Raw genomic sequence first — 23143 nt, forward strand, 5'->3', positions numbered from 1 at the left:
CCACAACAGTCCCCGAAGTGTGATGTTCCCCTTCCTGTGTCCATGTGTTCTCATTGTTCAATTCCCACCTATGAGTGAGAATATGCGGTGTTTGGTTTTTTGTTCTTGCGATAGTTTACTGAGAACTAAGTTCTTAGTATGTGACAAACATCATACTCAGTGTGGAGGATACAATAGTGACTAAAACAGCATTATTCTGCTCTTATGGAGTTGATTGTCTAGTGTGGGAGCAGGAAGAAAACATGTAGACAACCAGATGAGTAAAATAATGATCAATAGTAGTAAATGTTATGAAGGAAACTGGATTATAGATAGAAACTAATAATGAATGAATGTGGTTTGCTTTTCTTGTAATGCTAAGCCCAGAACTTCGAATAAGAACAAAGTATCATTGAGAAAATCAGTCTATCCATGGAAAAATACCACAGCTATTTCTCCATTATAGAGAAACAGACAAACACAATATTCTATTAATTGAGGTTATAAATTATACAGTGGGCAAAATATCAGTAGTGACTTGGCTTTGAAATATTGTTTTGGCATCTAGAATGTGTTATTTAACTTATCTAAACAGTTACTTTATTAGAAAACTGGAATAATGATTCCTAGCCTCTAGGGTTATTCTAACAATGGAATAATAGTGATGTTTGCACTTAGCAAGCCCTTAGAAATGGTAGCAATTTTATTTGACCAAATGCATAAGCCAAAAATTATTCCACTGACACATAAGTTATGTATGAACTTAAAAGAATATATGCTATTTTTTTTAGAAGTAGTGAAATCCACTGAAGGAATGAAGCAAAAAATGTCATAGCTGTTTTCCATGATGCTGACTCCTGAAATGAAAACAATTTAAGAATTATTCCTTGGCCACTTGTAGGAATTTGTGCTGAGTGCTAGGGGGGGATGAATGAATCATGCAGAAAGTCATTCCTTGAGGAACTTGAAGCTTGAAAGTGGAGGTTATAAAACTTTTACTGTAAAAGGTATACTAGATAGTAAATTTTCTAGGCTTTGTAGGCTATTAGAACTCTGTTGAAACTCTTCCACTCTGCTGTTGTAATGTGGAGGCAGCCAGAGCAGTATGTAAAAGAATGGGCATGACTGGGCTCCAACCAAACTGTATTTACAGAAAGAGGAAGTAGGCTGGATGTGGCTCATGAGCTATAATTTGTTGACCCTTAGATTAGAAGAAAATAAGGCAATTGCACAAATAGGAGTCCATGAATGGACCCGCAAATTGGGCAGGGATCCTGACTAGCACTTTTTATTTTGAAAACATGTTATGTTTCCATGCAGTGTGCCAGGCAGTCTCTTATTTATTTTTCTATAACCTTTACTTGTAAGTAGGAATTGCTACTCTCACTTCGTAGGTGAAAACACTGACTTTCAGATAGTTTATTAATTTCCAAGAAGAGATTCAAACAAAGTGCTATAAGAAATAAAAAAAGTTGGGACATTACACAGAACTGGAAAAATATCTACATGAGATATTTTTCAAACAACTTTCTAGGACTTAAACAAGTGCAGATGAGTTAAGGAAACTGTCATCCTATTTTCTTTGTCTTGTTGTTATGATAGGTTTGTTTTCTTTCTTAAGTATAGATGGTATAAATTTACAAAAATGACCAATCACGTAACAAAAAAGTAGTTTAAAATATGGATTTGACTAGATTTAGAAGTTAAAAATATTCAGGTTCAATTTCTGGCTCCAGCACTTCTTAATCTAGGGAGTCTGTAATTTCATCTGTAAAGTAACAACACTTCTATTTTAAACAACAGAAGATTTAGGAGGGGAGGTAGAGCAAGATGGCCAGATAGAACCCTCCAGAAATCCTCCCATCCCCCAGGAACACCAAATTGAACAACTGTCCACACAAGGAAGCACTTTCATAAGAACAAAAAAAAATCAGGTGAGCGATGATAGTGGTTTTAACATCATATAAGGAAAGAAGCACTGGAGAGGATAGCAAAGAAAGTCTTGAATTGCTGACACAACTTCCCATCCCTGGCAGCTGCTGTGTGGAACAGAGAGAGAATGTTGTATGCTTGAGGGAGGGAGAGGACAGTGATTGTGGGACTTTGCACTGGAACTTAGTGTTGCCTGTCACAGTGAAAAGCAACATAGGGCAGAATTCAGCCAGTGCCCACAGAGGGAGCATTTAGACCAGACTTAGCCAGAGGGGAATCATTCATCCCACTAGCATGGACTAAAGTGCTCTGGGGATCTAAATAAACTTAGGACCACAGGGACTGAAATTCCTGGGCAAGTCCTGATGCTGTTCTGGACTCAAAGCCAATGGACTTGGGGTGCAAAAGACCTTGAGAGACACCAGCTGGAGCAGCCAAGGGAGTGCCTGTTTCACCCCCTCCCCCAACACCAGGCAGTGCAGCTCGCTGTTCCAAGAGAGACTCCCTCCTTCTGTTGAGGAGAGGAGAGAGGAGTAAATAGGATTTTGTTTTCCAACTTGCATACAAGCTCAGCCACAGCAGAATAGGACACCAGGCAGAGTTCTGAGGACCCCATTCCAGGCCCTTGCTCCAAGATGACATTTTTAGACATACCCTAGGCCAGAAGGGCACCTGCTGCCTTGAAGAAAAAGACCCATTTCTGGCAGAATTCATCACCTCCTGACTAAAGAACTTTTGGGCCTTGAATAAACACCAGCAGTAGCCAGGCAGTACTTGCCACAGGCCTTGGGTGGGGCCCAGTGCTCTGCTGGCTTCAGGTTTGACCTAGCACATTCCCAGATGTGATGGCCCTGGGGAGATACTTTCTGCCTGAGGAAAAGAGAGGGAAGAGTAAAGGGGACTTTGTCTTGCAGCTTAGATACCAGCTTAGCTATAGTGGAGTAGAGAGCACCAAGTGGACTCCTGGGGTCCTGGATTCTAGGCCTTGGCTCCTGGATGGCATTTCTGGACTTGCCCCAGGCCAGAGGGGAGCCCATTGCCCTGAAGGGAGCTACCCAGGCCTGGCAGCATGTACTACAAGCTGCCTGAAGGCCCTTGGGCCTTGAGTGAACATCAGTGGTAGCCAGGCAGTACTCGCTGCAGCCCTGGGGCAGTGGTGACTAGGGGGAGAGACTCCTTCTCCTTGAGGAGAGGAAAGAGTGGGAAGACTTTGTCTTCTGGTTTGGGTATCAGCTCAGCTGCAGCAGACTACAGCGCCATGTAGATTCCTAAGATTTCTGACTCCAGGTCCTTGCTCCCAGATGGCATTTCTGGACCCACCCTGGGCCAGTGGGAAGCTTGCCACCATAAAAGGAAGGACACAAGCCTGGCTGTATGTGCCACCTGCTGCCTGAAGAGCCCTTGGGCTTAGAGTGAACATTGGCGGTAGCCAGGCAGTGGTTGCTGCGGGTCTTGGGAAAGACCCAGTGTTGTATTGGCTTTAGATCTGACCCAGCATAATCCTAGTGGTGGTGGCCACAGGGGTGCTTGTGTCACCCCTCTGCCAGTTCCAGACAGCTCAATACACACACACACACACACACACACACACACACACACACACACACACACACACACTCCATTTGGAGAAAGTTAAGGGAAGGGAAAAAGAATCTCTGCCCGGTAACCCAAAGTATTCTCCAAGAACACCAAAGTGGTACGTCTAAGAGTCTGCAAGAATCACAATGTTACTGGATTTGAGGGTGCCCCCTAGTGCTGATACAGCTGCAGTGACCAAAGACTTAGACATAACATTCTATTCCCTTTGAATACTTGGAAAGCCTTCCCAAGAAGGATGGGTGCAAACAAGCCCAGACTGTGAAGACTACAATAAATACCTAACTCCTCAATGCCCAGACACTGATGAACATCCACAAGCATCAAGACTATCCAAAAAAACATGACCTCACCAAATGACTAAATAAGGTACCAGGGACCAATACCAGAGTGACAAAGATATGTGACTTTTCAGACAGATAATTCAAAATAGTTGTTTTGAGGAAGTTCAGATAAATTTAAGATAACACAGAGAAGGGACTCAGAATCCTATCAGATAAATTTAACAAAGAGATTGAAATAATGTTTAAAAATCAAGCAGAAATTCTGGAGCTAAAATATCAATTGACATACTGAAGAATGTATCAAAGTCTCCAATAGTAGAATTGATCAAGCAGAAGAATCAATGAGCTTGAAGACAGGCTATTTGAAAATACTCAGAAGAGACAAAAGACAAAATAATTGAAAAAGAACGAAGCACGCCTACAAGATCTAAAAAAGAGCCTCCAAAGGACAAGTATAAGAGTCACTGTCCTTAAGGAGGAGATAGAGAAAGAGATAAAGATAGAAAGTTTATTCAAGGCATAATAACAGAACATTCCATGCAAATAGAAAACAGAAAAGAGCAGAAATACATATCTTTATGTTAGACAAAATGAATTCCAAGACAAAAACCATAAAAAGAGAAAAAGAATGTCACTATATAATGATAAAAGGGTCAATTCAGCAAGAAGATATAACAATTATAAATATATATGCACCCAACACTGGAGCACCCAGATATGTAATGCAAATGTTATTAAGGGTAAAGACAGACACAGAGAGAGAGACGCAGTACAATAATAGCTGGAGACTTCAACACACTACTTTCAGCACTGGACAGATGATCCAGACAGAAAATCAAAAACATTGGACTTAACGTGCACTATAGACCAAATGGACCCAATAAATATTTATAGAACATTTTATCCAATGGCTGTGGAATACACAGTCTTCTCCTCAGCACATGGATCATTCTCAAGGATACACGATATGCTAGCCACAAAACAAGACTTAAATTTTTTTTTCAAATTGAAATTATACCAAATAGCTTCGCTGACCACAATAGAATAAAACTAGAAATCAATACAACAGGAACTTTGGAAACTATACAAACACATGGAAATTAAATAATATATGTTAGAATGACCAGTGGGCCAAGGAAGAAATTAAGAAGGAAATTGAAAAATTTATTGAAACAAATGAAAATGGAAACACAACATGCTAAAATCTATGGAATACAGTGGAAGCATTACTAAATGGAGAATTTATAGCAATAAGTGCTTACATCAAAAAGAGAAAAACTTCAGACAAACAACCTAATGACGCTTCTTAAGAACCAGAGAAGCAAGAGCAAACCAAAACCAAAAGTCGTAGAATAAAAGAAATAATAAACATCAGAGCAGAAATAAATAAAATTGAAATGAAATAAACAATACAAAAAGTTGAAAAATTTGAAAAGTTAAACAAAATGGACAAACTTTTAGCCAGACTAAAAAAAAGAAAAAAAAAAGAGCAAGACAAAAATAAATAAAATCAGAGATAAATAGGAGAAATAACAACTGATACTGCATAAATTCAAATGATCATTAGTGGCTACTATGAGCAACTGTATGTCAATAAATTAGAAAACCTAGAAGAAATGGACAAATTCCTAGACACGTACAATCTACCAAGATTGAACCATGAAGAAATCCAAAACCTGAACATACCAATAACAACTAATAAGATTAAAGCCATAATAAAAAGTCTTCCAGCAAAGAAAAGCAAGGGACCTAATAGCTTCACTGCTGAATTCTACCAAATACTTAAAGAATAACTACTACCAATCCTACTCAAAATTATTCTGAAAAATAGAGGAGGAGGGGATACTTTGAAACTCATTATGTGAGGCTAGTATTGCCCTGATCACCAAAGACACATCAAAGGAAGAAAACTACAGGCCGATATCACTGGAATATTGATGCGAAAATCCTCATCAAAATACTAGCAAACCGAATTCAACAACACAATAAAAAGATCATTCATCTTGGTCATGGTTGGATTTATCCCAGAGATTCAAGGATGGTTCAATGTATGGAAATCGATGTGATACATCATATCAACAGAATAAAGGGCAAAAAAGATATGATCACTTCAACTGATGCTGAAAAAGCAATTGATAAAATTCAACATCTCTTCATGATAAAACCCTCAAAAATCTGGGTGTAGAAGAAACATAGCTCAACAAAATAAAAGCCATATATGGCAAACCTACAGATAGTCTCATACTCAATGGGGGAAAGCCTTTTCTCTAAGATCTGGAACACAACAATGATGCCCACTTTCACCATTGTTATTTAACATAGTACTGGAAGTCCTAGCTGTGGCAATCAGATAAGAGGCAGAAAAAAGGGCATCCAAAATGGAAAGAAAGAAATAAAATCATCCTTGTGGGCAAATGATATGATCTTATATTTGAAAAATCCTAAAAACTACACCAAAAAGCTATTAGAACTGATAAACAAAGTCAGTAAAGTTGCAGTTACAAAATCAATATACAAAAATCAATAGCATTTCTATATGCTAACAGCAAGCAAGCTGAAAAAGAAATCAAGAAAGTAATCCCATTGACAATAGCTACAAATAAAATAAGATACCTAGTGATAAACAACCAAAGAAGTAAAAGATCTCTATAGCGAAAACCATAAAACATTGATGTAAGAAATTGAAGAGGATACAAAAAGGAAAGATATTCTATGCTCACGGGTTGGAAGAATCAATATTGTTAAAATGTTCACACTACCCAAAGCAATCTACTTATTCAACACAATCTCTATCAAAATACCAATGACATTCTTCACAGAATAAAAAACAAAAAAACTAGTATTTACATGGAACCACAAAAGACCCAGAATAGAAAAAGCCATTCTTAGCAAAAAGAACAAAACTGAAGGAATCACATCATCTGACTTCAAATTATACTACAGAGTTATAATAACCAAAACAGCATGGTACTGGCATAAAACCAGACACATAGACCAATGGAACAGAATAGAGAATGCAGAAATAAATCCATACATCTACAGTAAACTCATTTTCAACAAAGGACCAGGAACGTACATTGGAGAAAGTCTCTTCAATAAATGGTGCTAAGAAAACTGGATATCCATATGGAGAAGAATGAAACTAGACTCCTATCTCTCACTGTTTACAAATATCAAGTACAAAAGGATTAAAGATTTAATTATAAGTCCTCAACTTAGGAAACTACTACAAGAAAACATTGAGGAAACTTCCCAGGGCATTGGTCTGGGTAAAGATTTCTCTACCCCACAAGCAGAGGCGACTATAGCCAAAATGGACAAATGAAATTACATCAAATTAAAAAGCTTCTGCACAACGAAGCAAACAATCAATCAAGTAAAGGGACAACTCATAGAGTAGGAGAAAATATTTGCAAACTATCCATCTAACAAGTGATTAATAATCAGACTATATAAAGAGCTCAAACAACTTAATAGGAAAAAATCTAATAATCCATTTCAAAATGGGCAAAACATCTGAATAGATAGTTCTCAAAAGAAGACATATAAATGACAAACAGGCATATGAAAAAGGGCTCAACATCATTGATCATCAGAGAAATGCAAATCAAAACTACAATGAGGCATCATCTCACCCCAGTTAGAATGGCTTTTATCCAAAAGACAGGCAACAACAAACGCTGGCAAGGATGTGGAGAAAAGGGAATCATCGTACTCGGTGGGAATGTAAATTAGTACAGCCACTATAGACAACATTCGGAAGTTCCACAAAAATCTAAAAATAGAGCTACCATATGATCCAGCAATCCCACTACTAGGTATATACCCCAAAGAAAGGAAATCAATATGTCAAAGAAATATCTGCACTCTCATGTTTATTGATGTACCATTCACAAGAGCCAAGATTTGGAAGCAACCTAAGTGTCCATCAACAGATAATTGGGTAAAGAAAATGTGGTACACACATACAATGGAGTACTATTCAGCCATAAAAAGAATGAGATCCTGTCATTTGCAACAACATGGATGGAATGGAGATCATTATATTAAGTGAAATAAGCTAGGCACAGAAAGACAAACTTCATTTGTTCTCATTCATTTGCGAGAGCTAAAAATTGAAACAATTGATTTCACGGAGATAGAGAGTAGAAGGATGGTTACCAGAGGCTGAGAAGGGTGGTGGGGTGGTGGGGAAGTGGGGATGGTTAATGGGTACAATAATACTGTTAGTAGAATGAGAGCTAGTATTTGATAGCACATTCTTCACAGATTAGATTACTTGTGAATATAATTATATTATACTACTGTGACATTCTTCACAGATTTTATTACATGTACAATATATTAATGACTATACAGACTATATTAATATGTGAAATATATTGTTGACTATAGTCAATATATATTAAAACAACTAAAAGAGTATAACAGGAATGTTTGTAACACAAAGAAGTGATTAATGCTTGAGGCAATGAATACCCCATTTATCCGATGTTATTATCATGCACTGTATGTATCAAAATATCTCATGTGCCCCATAAATATATACACCTACTATGTACTCATTAAAATTAAAAGTTAAAAGATAGAAGATTTAAGTAAAATAATGTTAAGTATCATATCTGAGTCACTCAGTAAATTACAGTTAGAATGTGCTGCTCTTCAAAATAAAGATAATAAAATGAAGAGGATGGACAGGAGGAGAAGAACAAGAAAGAAGGGGAAGATCTAGGAGGAGTGGAAGCAAGTAGCTGACTTAAGAATATATTAACACCCTGGGAAGATGAGAGATGATAAAGGTGTAAAATACAAGTGTGTCAGTTGAAAAGGTTCCCATAATACATACCTCCATTAATAAAAACTGTGTTGAAGATATATATTTTTTAATCATATTTATCTAAACTTTTGTTGTTATATTCTCAATATCTAAAATCTCCAGATCAATATCTCTTACATATGCATACTAACTAGGTAGACACAAATACGTGTACATGTTTGTACAAACACCTGTGTATAATAATACAAATTCTTCAAGACTCTGTCTCAAAATAATAATAATAATAATAATAATAATAATAATAATAATAATACAAATTCTTGGCTGGGTGCGGTGGCTTATGCCTGTAATCCCAGCACTTTGGGAGGCCGAGGCGGGCGGATCACGAGAGTAGGAGATCGAGACCATCCTGGCCAACACAGTGAAACCCCGACTCTACTAAAAATACAAAAAAACTTAGCCAGGCGTGGTGGCGGGCGCCTGTAGTTCCAGCTACTTGGGAGGCTGAGGCAGGAGAATGGCGTGAACCCGGGAGGCCCTCGGAACTTGCAGTGAGCCGAGATCGCACCACTGCACTCCAGCCTGGGCGACAGAGCAAGACTCCATCTCAAAAAAATAATAATAATAATACAAATTCTTCTTATATGTTGTAATGTTTTGCTTCAAGCGTCAAGCCTTACACTAGACCAGTTCTCATCTACTCACAGCCTTCTTAAGTGACCTTACCTTAAGTGATATCCAATCCCCCATTTCTTCTTTAGAAACAAAGAAGAGCCCGCACACTTTAGCTTCCCTTGGGAGAGAAATACTTTCCTGTCTGAAAAAGAAGAAGAGCAAAGATGAAAGTTTGTCAAAAAGTGGCCCATTCATTTCCAAGAAAAGACAGGTAATCATCTCTATAATCAAACTTTAATTCAGGAGCTTCTAAGGTTTTAAATGCAGGACTTGATAAGGACTCAATGAAATAGACACATTTTAATCTCGTTTACGTACCGTTTTGCAATCCATCCCATCAGGGAGGTTAAATTTTGTGGATATATGTTCTAATATAGAAAATTATCCCATTATACATTTTAACAGATGAAACATTAAAATCATTTGAATATTTCAAGTGGATTTCCCTCAATTCTGAGTAAAAGGATTGATCTCTTAGAAACTCAACTTCACTTATTTTGCAATAAGCGAGTTTCCTGGCAGATCATGCTTCTATGTGACCAAATTATACAAAATTCTGCAAGATACACTGAAATGGTTGCAAGAGGCTTTGCGTCCAGTTCAAATTACCACCAGCCATTCAGTTTACCAGATACAGCTAGATTACTGAATTACAAAATATAACTGTTCGGAGACCAATCCATATTTTTTAGATCTCTTAAAATCTTCCTCAGGATACTTAACAGAAACCAGTGATTACCTGCCAGGATGTCGGCCTCATCCATGAACTGGGTACTGAAGAGGATCACGCGGTCTGTTTTGCGTTCTTTCAGAAGGTTCCATACTTGGTGTCTTGAAAAGGGATCCAATCCAGCAGTTGGTTCATCCAACAGGAAAATCTATGAACGAGGAAAGTGTATAAAGCGGTTTTCCACAAAGGTGAAGTTCTTCCAGAAAACAATGCAAAAGCCATATTGATTATATTTAACAGAGTATTATGGTTAGGATTTAGATACTCCATTTAATGTTCTATTATGAATATTTTATAACACATGTCCTTTGCAAATAAAATATTTGAATTATTACCAAAAGTTCCATTTTTTAAACTTTGAATTCACCTGCAAATTCAATGTGACTCACCTGAGGATCTCCTAAAATGGCAATCCCAAAGGTTAGCTTTCTTTTCTGTCCACCACTTAAGTTTTGAGCAAGAGCATCCTGAATATTTTTCATTTCCAATTCCAGCAAAACTCTTTGTATCTAACCAAAAGACAGTATTTATGTCATACACCAAAGTTTATTCCTTTTTTTAAAATTTATAAATACAAGGCTGTAAAGTGCAAATGGTTAAAAGCACAAACACTGGGCCAGGCGCGGTGGCTCACGCCTGTAGTCCCAGCACTTTGGGAGGCCGAGGCGGGCAGATCATGAGGTGAGGAGTTCGAGACCAGCCTGGCCCACATGGTGAAACCTTGTCTCTACTAAAAATACAAAAATTAGCCAAGCGTGGTGGTACGCTCCTGTAATCCCAGCTACTCAGGAGGCTGAGACAGGAGAATCGCTTGAACCTGGGAGGCAAAGGTTTCAGTGAGCCGGGATAAGGCCATTGCACTCCAGCCTGGGTGACAAGAGCAAAACTCTGTCTCAAAAAATCAAACAAAAAAAAAGCACAAACACTGGAGCCAAACTTCCCAGGTTTGAATGTCATGACCAACTAGTAAGTTGGTCAAGTTACTTGCTCTCTTGAACCACATGTATAAAATAGGGATAATAATAGCACCTATCTCATAGGGTTGCCATGAAGAATAAATGATTTATTAGATTTAAAGTTAAGGATATGCTTGGCACATTGTAAATTATATGCAATGTTAGCTATTGTTTAAATTGGATTTTCTTGTCCAACAATTGTACAATGATTTGCGCACAAATAATTTAAAATTAAAACTCAGTGCAAATGGTTTTAATAATCTCATTTTGACCAACACATTAACTCTAATGTATTTTTGTACCTCTTTATCCACTTCTCGTGGCAGAATCCCTTTTATTTTAGCAAAGAGTCTGAGGTTTTCTCTTACAGTGAGGAAGTCAAATTGCACATTGGATTGTGGACAAACTCCAGTCAGCTTGCTGAGATTTTCTAGGTCAGCCACTTCTGAAAGCTTATTGTTATAGATGGTGACTGAACCTGTAACAAAGGAAAAGTTAATATCAAGATAAGGCTTAAGATATTTCTTAATAAAATCGCTGTTAATTAAATGTTGTATGTATGACTTTATCTTCACAGTTTATACAATTCAGGCATTAGAAACTTCTACTTTAGTTGCATATTATATTCAAAATATGTTCCCATCTGCAGCTTTTCCCATCAAGGTGTAGTCTCTTTGTCTACCCCTCATGTTTAGCTTTGCCTATATACCCCATAGGATCCTAGCAAATGTGATACAAGCAGAATCTGATGAAGAGCTTCCACCTAGTGATTGGTCTTTGCTTGCTGCTGGGATCATGGGGATCATTGGGTGAAGAATCCCAGCAGGCCTTCTGAAAGATATATTTCCATGTGGGAAGAGACATGCAGCTGTCCTAACTGAAGCTCCACATATGTGAGTGAGGCCGTGTGAAATCATCCAGCCCCAGTCACTTTGGTCCAGAATAGAAAAACTGCCCAGTCAACCCACAGAATCATGAGGAGCAGTAAGACATGAAGTCAACTTAAATGCCTATCAAAGACAGACTAGATAAAGAAAATGGGGGTGCATATACACATGGAACATTATGCAGCTATAAAAAAGAATGAGATTATATCTTTTGTGGGAGCATGGATGGAGCTAGAGGCTATCATCTTTAGTAACTAATGCAGGAACAGAAAATGAAATACCATATATTCTCACTTATAAGGGGGAGCTAAATGATAAGAACTTATGAACACAAAAAGGCAAATCACAGACACTGGCATCTACTTGATGGGGGAGGGTTGCAGGAGGGAGAGGAGCAGAAAAGATAACTATTGTGTACTGGGCTTAATACATGGATCATGTAATAATATGTGCAACAAATCCCCATGACATGATGTTTATCTATGTAACAAAGCTTCACATGCACCCCCAAACCAAAAATAAAAATTTAAAAAAATAAAAAAAAATACCTTATTGCTTAAAAAAAAAAAGAGCTGACAGATAGAAGCTGGAATGCCAAATGGCAACTAATGACCATGAAAATAGTTATTATGAAATACTCAGATTCCATATGCAGTATACCAATTAAATATTACACACTTCTACAGAATATTACTATTAAATAAAATTCCATTTTTCCCCAGGTATGTGTGTTTGTGATTAACACTTGAAAGAACTTCATATTAACAGCTGATTTATTTGTCAATTGACTTTGAAAATAAACTAGTTTGCACCTTTGGTGGGAACAGACAATCCACTAAGAATGTTCAGCAGTGTTGACTTTCCAGCTCCACTGTGACCAAGTATTGCAGTGATTTGGCCTTCGTAAATGTCAAATACCAGATCTAGGAAGAAAAAAAGAAAGGAAAGAAAGATAAGATAAAGGGATGAAAAACAATTAAAACCACAAATAATATTCTATTATGGAGCCAATGAATTGTTATTAATTCTCTTGAATGGTTGTCTTTTCTATATATAAATATAGTGGGTTGTTAAATTCAAAATAAAACATTAAAAGTTCCCTCTATAAACTTATTTCTCAAAATAGCTTCTTTTGAAATTTTGAAATTACTTAGTTTAAATGAATGAAACATGTCTATATAATAGGGTTCATTGACATTGCCTGCATATGGTAGGTCAATGTTAATATTTATTAAATGGAAGAATAGATTAATAGTAAATTATTACATGGCTAAAACTCCTTTGAGGTAAGTGACATTTTCACACAAAAGAAAAACATACAGTATCTACTAATAGCTTTTGGATTACAGAAGAAAAATTTGAGTTTGTAGAAAAAAAAAACCAGAATATCCTTAGACTACCTCAATATTACCCAGTATAGATTCTAAATACATCTATTTCTAAAACATATTCATTTTTTTCTAGCTTTTATAAAGTAGAAGCAATATGTTAGAAAAAAAATGTCTTATGTAGCTCAAATAACTCTTTTCAAGTCTAAAATACCACCACTAATTACTCACCAAAAGCAAAACTGAATTAAAATCAGGAAATCAATATTAATATAACAAATATTTTCTCTCTTTTTTTTTTTTTTTTACCTTTCAAGGCTTCTATTTTATCAGGCTTTCCTTTATATTCTTTTGTAACATTTCTGATTCTGAAAAAAAGAAAAGATACTTCAAAGTGACAATTTTCTTCAGTTTGTAATTTCCAGTTTGGTAGACGGGATTGGATGAATCTTATCTTCAGGGTACATGAAGATCTAGGTCTTCACTCTCACAGTCATAGCTGTGTGACAGAATCAGCCAGAATACCGCTTGCCAACCCTGTCTGCACACTAGTGTCATGTGAGGACTTATATGTGAGGAGTTATAAGAATTTCACTGTGCTTGGGACCCATAAGCAAAGGTTCCATAGATTGGGGTATAAGCCAATATTAGTATTGGAGAACGGGATCACCTCTGAACAGCAAAGCTAAGGAAGCAAGGCCAAGAGATGACAAGGACATTCGATACCCACAGGCTCCTGTGAACCAGTGGCACAGGTTGGAAAGATCTTTGGCTATCCTGATTCAAGGTCTCCCAAGGTTCATTAAGAACTACAGTAAGAAAGACAATCAATGTATCATAATGGCAAGAGCATGGGGTTCACAGTACTGCCCACCTAAGCTTATCCCATTACAACCACTTAGTGCTCTGTTACCTTAACCAACGTACTTATTCCAGATCAGCTTCAGGTTTCACAACCTGAAAATTTTTGCAGGGCTTTAGGGCTGTGTTGGAAGGCAAGTAAAATATTTCATCTTGTGTGTACAGTGTATATAAGATGATATTGGTTACATGGAGATGATGGCTATAGAAAGGAATTAAATTAACTTATGCTTAGTACTATTATAGGTCTGGAATTCTAGGCGCTTAACCTGCATGGTTTTATTCTACCAGGTAAGTATATAATCCATAAGCCAAATCAAACTTATGTTTCTTATTTTATCATCTACTATTCATAAAATATTCAGTCTCTATTCATATAAAGCTGTTTAATTAGATATTATTATTATTATTATTATTTTTTGAGGGAGAGTCTTGCTCTATCACCCAGGCTGGAGTGCAGTGGCACAATATTGGCTCACTGCAACCTCTGCCTCCTGGGTTCAAGCGATTCTTGTGCCTCAGTCTCCCAAGTAGCTGGGATTACTGATGTGCAGCACCATGCTTGGCTAATTTTTGTATTTTTAGTAGAGATGGGGTTTTGCCATGTGGCTCAAGCTGGTCTCAAACTCCTGAGCTGAAGTGATCCACTCGCCTCAAGAAAGAAGGAAGGAAGGAAAGAAAGAAAGAAAGAAAGAAAGAAGGAAAGAAAGAAAGAAAGAAAGAAAGAAAGAAAGAAAGAAAGAAAGAAAGAAAGAAAGAAAGAAAGAAAGAGAGAAAGAAATCCCAAAGTGTTGGGATTACAGATGTGAGCCACCACTCCGGGCCTAAGCTGTTTAATTAGATATTCTTGTTTTAAATTCCATTTTACCCTCATTCCACAGCACTTATAATTGGGCAAGGTGTTAAAGAGCTCAAAGAGGAACAAAAAGAAACACACAAACAGATCAAATAAAGCCACTGTTTTGCTCTGAGCTGCTCTGCTAGAGTAAACCTAGCTTAGTTGTGGGACAAATAAAAATATGGAAGATAAATATGGAACAGGCTAAAATAACACAATGAAATGGGCTCTTTAGAAGTTCAGCAACCTGGGATAATCTGAGACATTTCACAGGGACTGACACAGGCTGGTGGACATTGATGATGAGTATGACTTGGAAAGTCAGGGATCTTAAGGACTTTCTTCCTATTTTCTCATATCTAGAAATAAAAGTCACCAGCACCGAACAAAATGGACATTTTGTTGTCACACAGAATGAGATATGCTTAACTCTGAAGGGCACCTCTCCCTGAATTCCCTTTGTATCTACCTCTAGGCCTTTTCTTTGTCCTTCTTTCTTACTCTTTCATCTTCTTTTAAAGGACAAAAAATAGAAGAAAAACGAGAAGTATAAAAAGTGGAGAGAAAAAGCCAGGTGCAGTGGCTCATGCTTGTAATCCCAGCACTTTGTGAGGCCGAGTGAAGTCGGGTGTTAGAGACCAGCCTGACCAACATGGAGAAACCCCATCTCTATTCAAAATACAAAATTAGCCGGGCGTGGTGGCGGGTGCCTGTAATTCCAACTACTTGGGAGCCTGAGGCAGGAGAATCGCTTGAACCTGGGAGGCGGAAGTTGCGGTGAGCTGAGATCACACCATTGCACTCCAGCCTGGGCAACAAGAGCAAAATTCCATCAAAAAAAAAAAGAAAAAGGATATAGATGAGGTGGGGACAAAGAGTGAATAACTGAGACCTAGAAAGCAATGAGGGAGACTGAGGATGAAGAGAAACAACAAGTAAAAGACTGAATCTTTCTTATCAGCTTAAAGAAGCTGATAAAATTTAAGCTTTTATTTGTGTAAATGTTGACAATGTTAGGCTGTAAGGAGTTGGTAAAGGGATCTTTCTTTGAACTTGAGGTGGAAAGTGACAGAAGCAGCGTAGGTGAGGACAGGTGGGAACTGTCTACAGAGCACAAAAGGGAACACTGCTTGCCTCAGGTGCTAACTCTTAGCTTCCTGCCTTTTTTGCCCTGTTCTCCACCTGCAGCCTTATTACCTGATGGCTTCTTTCCCTTGGAATTCTGGAGGCACTGGTTCAAAAGAGTCATGAGATGAAGGATCGGCATCCATTTCACCTTCAAGGGCCACGTGATCAGTCTTTTGTGTTTGAGACCAAAATGAGGACTTCAGGAAAAACAAAGGTGGACGTTGATGTCCATATTCATCTACATGGCCAGAAGACAATCAAATATTGGGTCAATTATCACGTTAGGGAGAGAGAGTCCCAGTAATGTAGCACGGCAATGCAGCCCCTTGTCGCTAGAACATGTGGTCAACAGCAGGTAATGCACGTTTTGACACATGTAGCTTCATAAGGAAAAAAAATACCAGATGTCTCTACTATAATAAATCCTATAGGAAGCAATGAAACTGTGATTTTTAAATATTTCAAAAGGAATTTAAACAAATGTTTTAGAATTTCTTAACCTCAAGAAAGACAGATTGAATTGCTAATGTAAGATATGCAGGCATGCTGAATTCTGTCTAGAAGACCAGGTGTCGTTACATAGGCAAAGAAAGAAGAAATTGAGAATGACTATTGGATACCTTATAAAAAATCCAAAAGAAGATAGAATAGGATTTAAGAAAAGTAAATGACACATTCGTAAGAAAGAAAAAGAACACGATAAAATAATTAGTTGAAACTTAACACAAAGTGAATACTTTAAAAGCTATTTTGTATTTTGCTTTATTTCATCCCCAAACCACAATTTTCCTCTTAAGCAAATTGATGGTCTGCTTTAAAGACATAGTACTCATAAACATCTTGCTAGAAACGAATCCAGCTGTATTAGTATTCTATGATCCCTTCTGTTTTTCTTCATATTAGGAAACATGAAGTGGAAGAATCGTACTTCACTAACATTCTGCAACTACCCCCACTGTAAGGTTATGGGTTTTCAAACTTCTGTGTACTTCTCACATGTTCAGTCCTTCATTCATGCAATAAATGTCTTACATTCTCTGTATACCTGCCACATGGTATGTTGTTAGTACCTATCTCTCCCTTTTGACAAAAGAAAAATCTAGCAAATAAAAGCATGCCGCCATAACTGGATACCTTCTGCCACCAGATTTACCATGAAATAATTCTGTCATTTTGTCCAGTTAATTTTTCTGTCATTCATATTTATTATCTTTAAAAGCATTTTGAACAAAGTCACCTCTGGTCTTAAATTCAAGCTTAGTGAGCAGATAATAATTAGGAAGAAAATTGAACAACTCACTTATTGGGATGAAATAAATTTTCTAGTTATAATAATAAAATACTATGCTTTTGAAATCGGAAAAAGTGTGGATGTGAAAGATATTTTTGTGATATAATGTTAAGTAAAAAATAAAATGCAGACATGAAAATGTAACGATATGTGATATAACTTGATAAAACATATACAAAGAGAATATTTAAAGTAATATCATTAGAATATGTTTGAAACAAGGACAAAAAAAGATGGAATATATCACACAGTGCACACCAAAATAAATTTAAATTAGTTAGAGAAAACAATTACCTAACAGGATACTAATAAGCAATTGTAAACACAGGGACATCTGTTTGTGGATCCACTGAGGATAAACACATTGGAAAAACAAAAATGAAAAATAATACAACCAGGATGTTTTAGTAAGTAGAAGGAGAAAGGGAAGAATTAGTAAGTACAAGGGTCACAAGAGTAAATTTCCTAACTACACACAGCACCCCAGGGATAAACAGTATGATAGAAACACAAAAAAAAGTCAATGAGATTTTGCCATAAGAACAAAAGTAGAACAGAGAAAATATATTTAAGTATGTGTCTTAAATAAGCAATGTTAACAAGGGGTAGAAAGGCTTAAAATATTAGTAGGCAGAAAAGTAATTTTTCTAATCAGTTATGTAATTTTTACCTCTACTGGAAAAAATCAAATGAAAACATACCATATTCAAACAATTCTAATTGTATAATAAGCGTGCTAGCCAACAATAGTGGATCCTGACATCTTTTGTTCTGGGTTCTTTTAAAAGGAAGACACAGTAATTCTTAAAAGATTATCTTAAAAACAGCAAAAACAAAACAGGATGAATTTCCTGCCTCAAGATGTGGCTTTCTGTCTTCCTGCTCACCCTTTCCCCTTCTTCCCTTTCCACAAGTGTGTATTCATTGCTTTTTGAATAAAGGGCCCTTGGCATTCTGTCTTGAATAGGAAACGCAGAAGGGAGAATCAGGGCCTGCCTTTGGTTATAAAAGGAGGGAGAAAAAAGTGAAGCAAGCTGGGCACTGTGGCTCATGCCTGTAATCCCAGCACTTTGGGAGGCTGAGGCGGGTGTATTACCTGAGGTCAGGAGTTTGAGACCAGCCTGATCAACATGGTGAAACCCTTGTCTCTATTAAAAATAGAAAAATTAGCCAGGCGTGTGGCACACGTCTGTAATCCCAGCTACTTGGGAGGCTGAGGCAGGAGAATTGCCTGAGCCGGGGAGGCGGAGGTTTCAGTGAGCCGAGATTGTGCCACTGCACTCCAACCTGGATGACAGAGCGAGACTCTGTCTCAAAAGGAAAAAAAAAAGTGAAGCACACAAGTATCTACTGAGTCTCTAGGGTGCATCAGACACTGTGGTGGGTGCTTAAATCTCATCTGTGAACAAAACGAATCCCTGCTTTTGTGAAACTCATATTCTTGTATGTTGCAAGGTGATACAAATGAAAATTTATGATATATTGGCTTTCCTATTGTGAACTTCTGGGGAGATTTTTTTTTAATGTAGATGCATTGCTTAATTAAATCAGAATCTCTTCAGGTTGAGCTGGGCTTAGACTTGCTTTAAAATTCTTCACATGATTCTGTTGTCCAGCCAGAGCTCAGAACCATTGAGCTAAACAGTTAGACATAAGCAGCTATAAATGACCATGATTACCAGAACTGTTTAGGAACTAGCTTTCTAAGAGGTCTAAAAAAAAATACCATATACTCAAAGTGAAGTTCAAATGAAGGTTAGTGATTCTATAAACAAAATTCAGGCTTTAGTTCTGACAAGTCAAGTAGTGAGAAAGAAATGAAGAAATAATTTGGCCAGTAGCGACGACTTTGTTTCTCTCTTTGCTGTTGATACACAAAGTAGTCCTTAAAATATTAATAGTGTATCCATTAGGAGATTTGTTTTCAGAAATAAAATTATTTAAATGGTATATGATTTTAATCATATCATTACTCACTTGGCAAAATTTTTTCAAAGTAAATCGCCAATGCCAGATAGAGGCAAGTATCAAATGCCAACATGAAATTTGTTGCTACAATGAGATTTGAGCCATCCGATGGATGAGGAAATGCATTAGAATTCAAATCATAGTCCAAGTGTAAAAGCTGAAAATTAAAAAGTAATTAATTAAGGGAAATTAGGTATAAGATACATATTAAACAGTTAGGTTTAGCATAGTAATAAAATGACTACTCATTGCCTCATACTGAGAATAGAGTTATATAGGGAGACTGCCTCCTTTATGGTTCTCAAATCTATGCCTTGGAAGGCATGGACATATGAGCAACTAGAATACAATTTAGTAATTGCTATGATAAAAATATGTTCCAAATGAAATTGAAACATTAGGAGGAAGTAGGGAAGTATGGGAAGAGATGACATTTGAGATCGAACTTAGATGAACTTTTACCAAATAGGACACAGTCAAAAGGTGTGGTGATCCGTGTAAACTGGTAGCATGAGGGAGAATTTCTGGGCAAAAGGCACTGGTGTGTTTAAGGAGAACCAGAAGTGGGCTCATCTATGATGTTCAAGTTAATGAGCTCTTTACAATTAACAATCCTTTTGTTAAACACTAAATAATGGATATTTAATGGTTGACATTTCCATTTAATTAGAGGGAAGGCAAGGGGAATTCAAGAAGAATCACATAAACAGAAAAGACATTTTATGAACAGAAACATAATTTACTAATGAATTTTCCAGATGTTTTAAATTTTTAATTTAATTTGATTTAATGGTTTTTAATCATGTATTCTCTTCAATTACTAGGTAAAAACATGAACTGGAATAGTTATTTATAATTAGATTTGCCACATGTCCATATTTAATTAATAGCCTAAGAAAATACTTTATATTGCCTTTAAATAATTGTATGTTGATCCTCTTTTTTTTCACTGTCTAAATGTCTTATTTTGCTGGGCTAAATAATTTCAAAGCTTTTAAAAGTTCTGTCTTTTCAACTTTATAATGGCCTTCACTAGAATTCTAAGCCTTACAATGCTAAGTTTGTAAATGATTATAGCCTATGAATTCCAGAGGGACAGGTGTTTCAGAAATGCCATTAATAGACATGCAGATGGCGTCTCACCTGGGCCATTCCAAGCATGAAGGCAAAGGGACTCAGCAAGCTTAAAATCCACTCCAAGGATGCAGGAAGGTGTCTGTACAGTGATGTGAACCCCAGACACCCCCAAAAGACAGTGAGGAGGAACACGACCAGGCCGGTGAGGAAAGATTTCTTTACCAAGATGCTCATTAAGAAAGCCAAAGCTACCTAAAATGAGAGAAGATCTAGTTGGTTTATGTTTCTCTAACATTATTACTAGAACAATAAAATAGATATACAAAATTATAGTTATTTTGTGTATGTAACACTTGTATATTATAGTTATTTTGTATATAACATACAAAACTATGTTCTGCAAATTGCACTAAAAATTGACATTACAAAACACCTCAAATCAAATTGTACCTGTTTATAGATTTTTCACATGCAAACAGAGTAGGCAGAGAAAAAAGGAGGCATATAGAGTAATCAGTCAGAAACAAACACTTAATTTTTAGGCTATAGGTGGATGGAAAGATATTTAATTCACTAACTCACCAAAGACAATCCATACAGGAGAAAGAGGCTGAAGACTACCATGAAGCCAGACAAAATGATAAACTGGGTAGATTTTATAACAAATGCCAAGAAAAGGGCCATAATGAAGATGAAACCAGCATAGAGCAAACCCCAGGAGAGCCTAATGTGGAAACAAAATGTTATTTTAGTATTTTATGTTCACTTGAAAAGGAAGACCTGAAATGGATTCTAACATAACTTTTCATTCACTTATTCATCCATTCATTCTCTCTTTCAACAGGTATTTATTGGATGTTCTAAGATACATAAATACAAGGTAAAAGTTTTGGGAAGAATTCTTCAGAATTAGGAATATTCTTTGGGAATTAGGAATTGTTTTTCCTAAAATTGATTTCAGAAATACATTCACACACATGCACACACACGTGCACATTGTTCTTGGGGGTGGGGGCGGTGGGGGGGAAATTAGGTTTCCAGTCTAATAGATTTTGGATCAAACATTTTATTTGCTGCATTCTTGCTCTGTAACCTTGGGCAACCTCTGTAACCCCTCTATCATTCCTTTATTTCTCTGGACACCAGGAATAATACTACCACTGAAGACTAAATAAGATGATGGCTATGTAGGGCACTGTCTTAATACAAGGTAGCCCCTCAGTGAACCTCAGACCCTTCTCTCCTCTCTGGAGTCTCTCCAAGTTCAGGACCATCACAAGTTTCCTCAGAGACAAGAAATTCTTCCTTATGTGTAATTCGGTCATGTCACTCCTTCCCCAAAAGCTATTGTCATCTTTCTCTGGATGTGTTCACTGAAAAGTCTACATACTTGCCTTTAATTCCATTCATTGTTTTTGTTAAGAAATATTTTTTTTTGAATCCCATTCTTTTATGTCAGAATAATTCACTTTCCTTTCCTCATCAATTTCTTTTCGTTTTACAATATTCTTTGAAAACTATAATGAAATAATAATTTTAAAAATCAAAAACAAAACAGCTGCAAAACCGAAACAATAATAACTCACACACATAGCAATTAATATGTGTTGAAGAATATTTTAAGAATTTAGCAAACATTAAATCATTTTATTCTCCCAATAGCCCTATTCAGAATACCATTATTTTTGATAGAGAACCTAATGAACAAGGGTGTTATGTAACTATGTTTCAAGTTCAGGGGTTTTGGCTCTAGAGTCTTTAGATTTCACTGCTCTGCTACATTTTCCTCCAGTATTAATTCAAACAAGAGGTCAATATTGATTTATAAGATGTTAATACTGGAAGGAACTCTTCCAGACTCCTAATTTGTTGCCCTATGCACAGCCCATCTGCCTCCCTAGCCTCTCTGTTATTTAATGTCCTGCTCCCTGTAAACATCACCTCCATGCCCTTTCAGTCAATTATTCATAAGTTCTCACACAGAACCTTGTCCATTCTTGGAATCGCCCAACCTCTGACATTTTAAACCCACACTACCCAGCCCCTATTCACCATCCTGTTTCGCCAGCTCATTCCCTCAGGCACATGCACCATGTTCTTCAGTCTCAAAGGAGCTCCTGGTCTTAGCTTCTTTTTCCCTTCCAATCCCCTCCTAGCTCACATCCCACCTCTGTCTGGCACAGACACCAATGTCTATCTTGTTTACACCTCTCTTGCTGCGGCCATTCCTCATTACGCATTCTTCACAATCACCCAACAACCTAACCCTAGTCTTCTTCCTTAACTCAGAGAAGCACAGTAACACGCAGCCTCAGCCTGGCAAACATTACACCAATGACAATTTATACCATTCATGGGGATAAAGGATTTTTGTATTTCTTTCCTTGTTACTAAAGAATGTTTAAAAGTGGTATTTTCTTATTCATGGCAACAAATTTTTTTAAATGGACATTGATGTGTGATAGTTGTGACATTATTTTTTCTGTAAAATTCTACATTTGGCTCCTTGTTTTCTCAAAGTTTTTTTATTTACTTTTTATGTTTCTTTAAAAGATTATCTTCCTCCTTTCTAAAAAAGTCAATATTATTCATAATGGAAGTTGTATTTTCTTAAATGTTAGCACATTCTGTCCCCTTTTATCTTATTTCCTATAGCAGTTCATTCACAGTACAGTGAATCTGAAATAGATTTAGATATAATGGGGTCAGAGATTGTTAAATAACCAGCCTCTCTACTTAGTCCTGTAAAATTAACCAGCCTCTCTATTTAGTCCTGTAAAATTTCCAGAGGCAAAATACATTTCCTTTTTTTTTTTTTTTTTTTTTGTGTCCATCA

The 23143-nt window shown here is 36.8% G+C and overlaps 1 protein-coding gene across 3 annotated transcripts in view; it reads right to left on the minus strand.

Annotated features, from left to right (window-relative positions):
• Window positions 1-23143, minus strand: part of ABCA8 (ATP binding cassette subfamily A member 8) — an 88141-nt gene that overhangs the window by 41283 nt on the left and 23715 nt on the right. For all 3 annotated transcript variants that reach the window (XM_024234770.3, XM_054537317.2, XM_054537318.2), the window contains 10 exons: window positions 20890-21031; window positions 20374-20559; window positions 19240-19387; window positions 16041-16209; window positions 13454-13512; window positions 12629-12739; window positions 11232-11407; window positions 10363-10482; window positions 9983-10121; window positions 9295-9385 (listed from right to left, as the gene is read on the minus strand). In XM_024234770.3, coding sequence (XP_024090538.2) covers window positions 9295-9385; window positions 9983-10121; window positions 10363-10482; window positions 11232-11407; window positions 12629-12739; window positions 13454-13512; window positions 16041-16209; window positions 19240-19387; window positions 20374-20559; window positions 20890-21031 — 1341 coding nt within the window. The remainder of the gene's footprint in view (window positions 1-9294; window positions 9386-9982; window positions 10122-10362; window positions 10483-11231; window positions 11408-12628; window positions 12740-13453; window positions 13513-16040; window positions 16210-19239; window positions 19388-20373; window positions 20560-20889; window positions 21032-23143) is intronic.

Source organism: Pongo abelii, chromosome 19 (genome assembly GCF_028885655.2).
Source record: "Pongo abelii isolate AG06213 chromosome 19, NHGRI_mPonAbe1-v2.0_pri, whole genome shotgun sequence".
Taxonomy (NCBI): Eukaryota; Metazoa; Chordata; class Mammalia; order Primates; family Hominidae; genus Pongo; species Pongo abelii.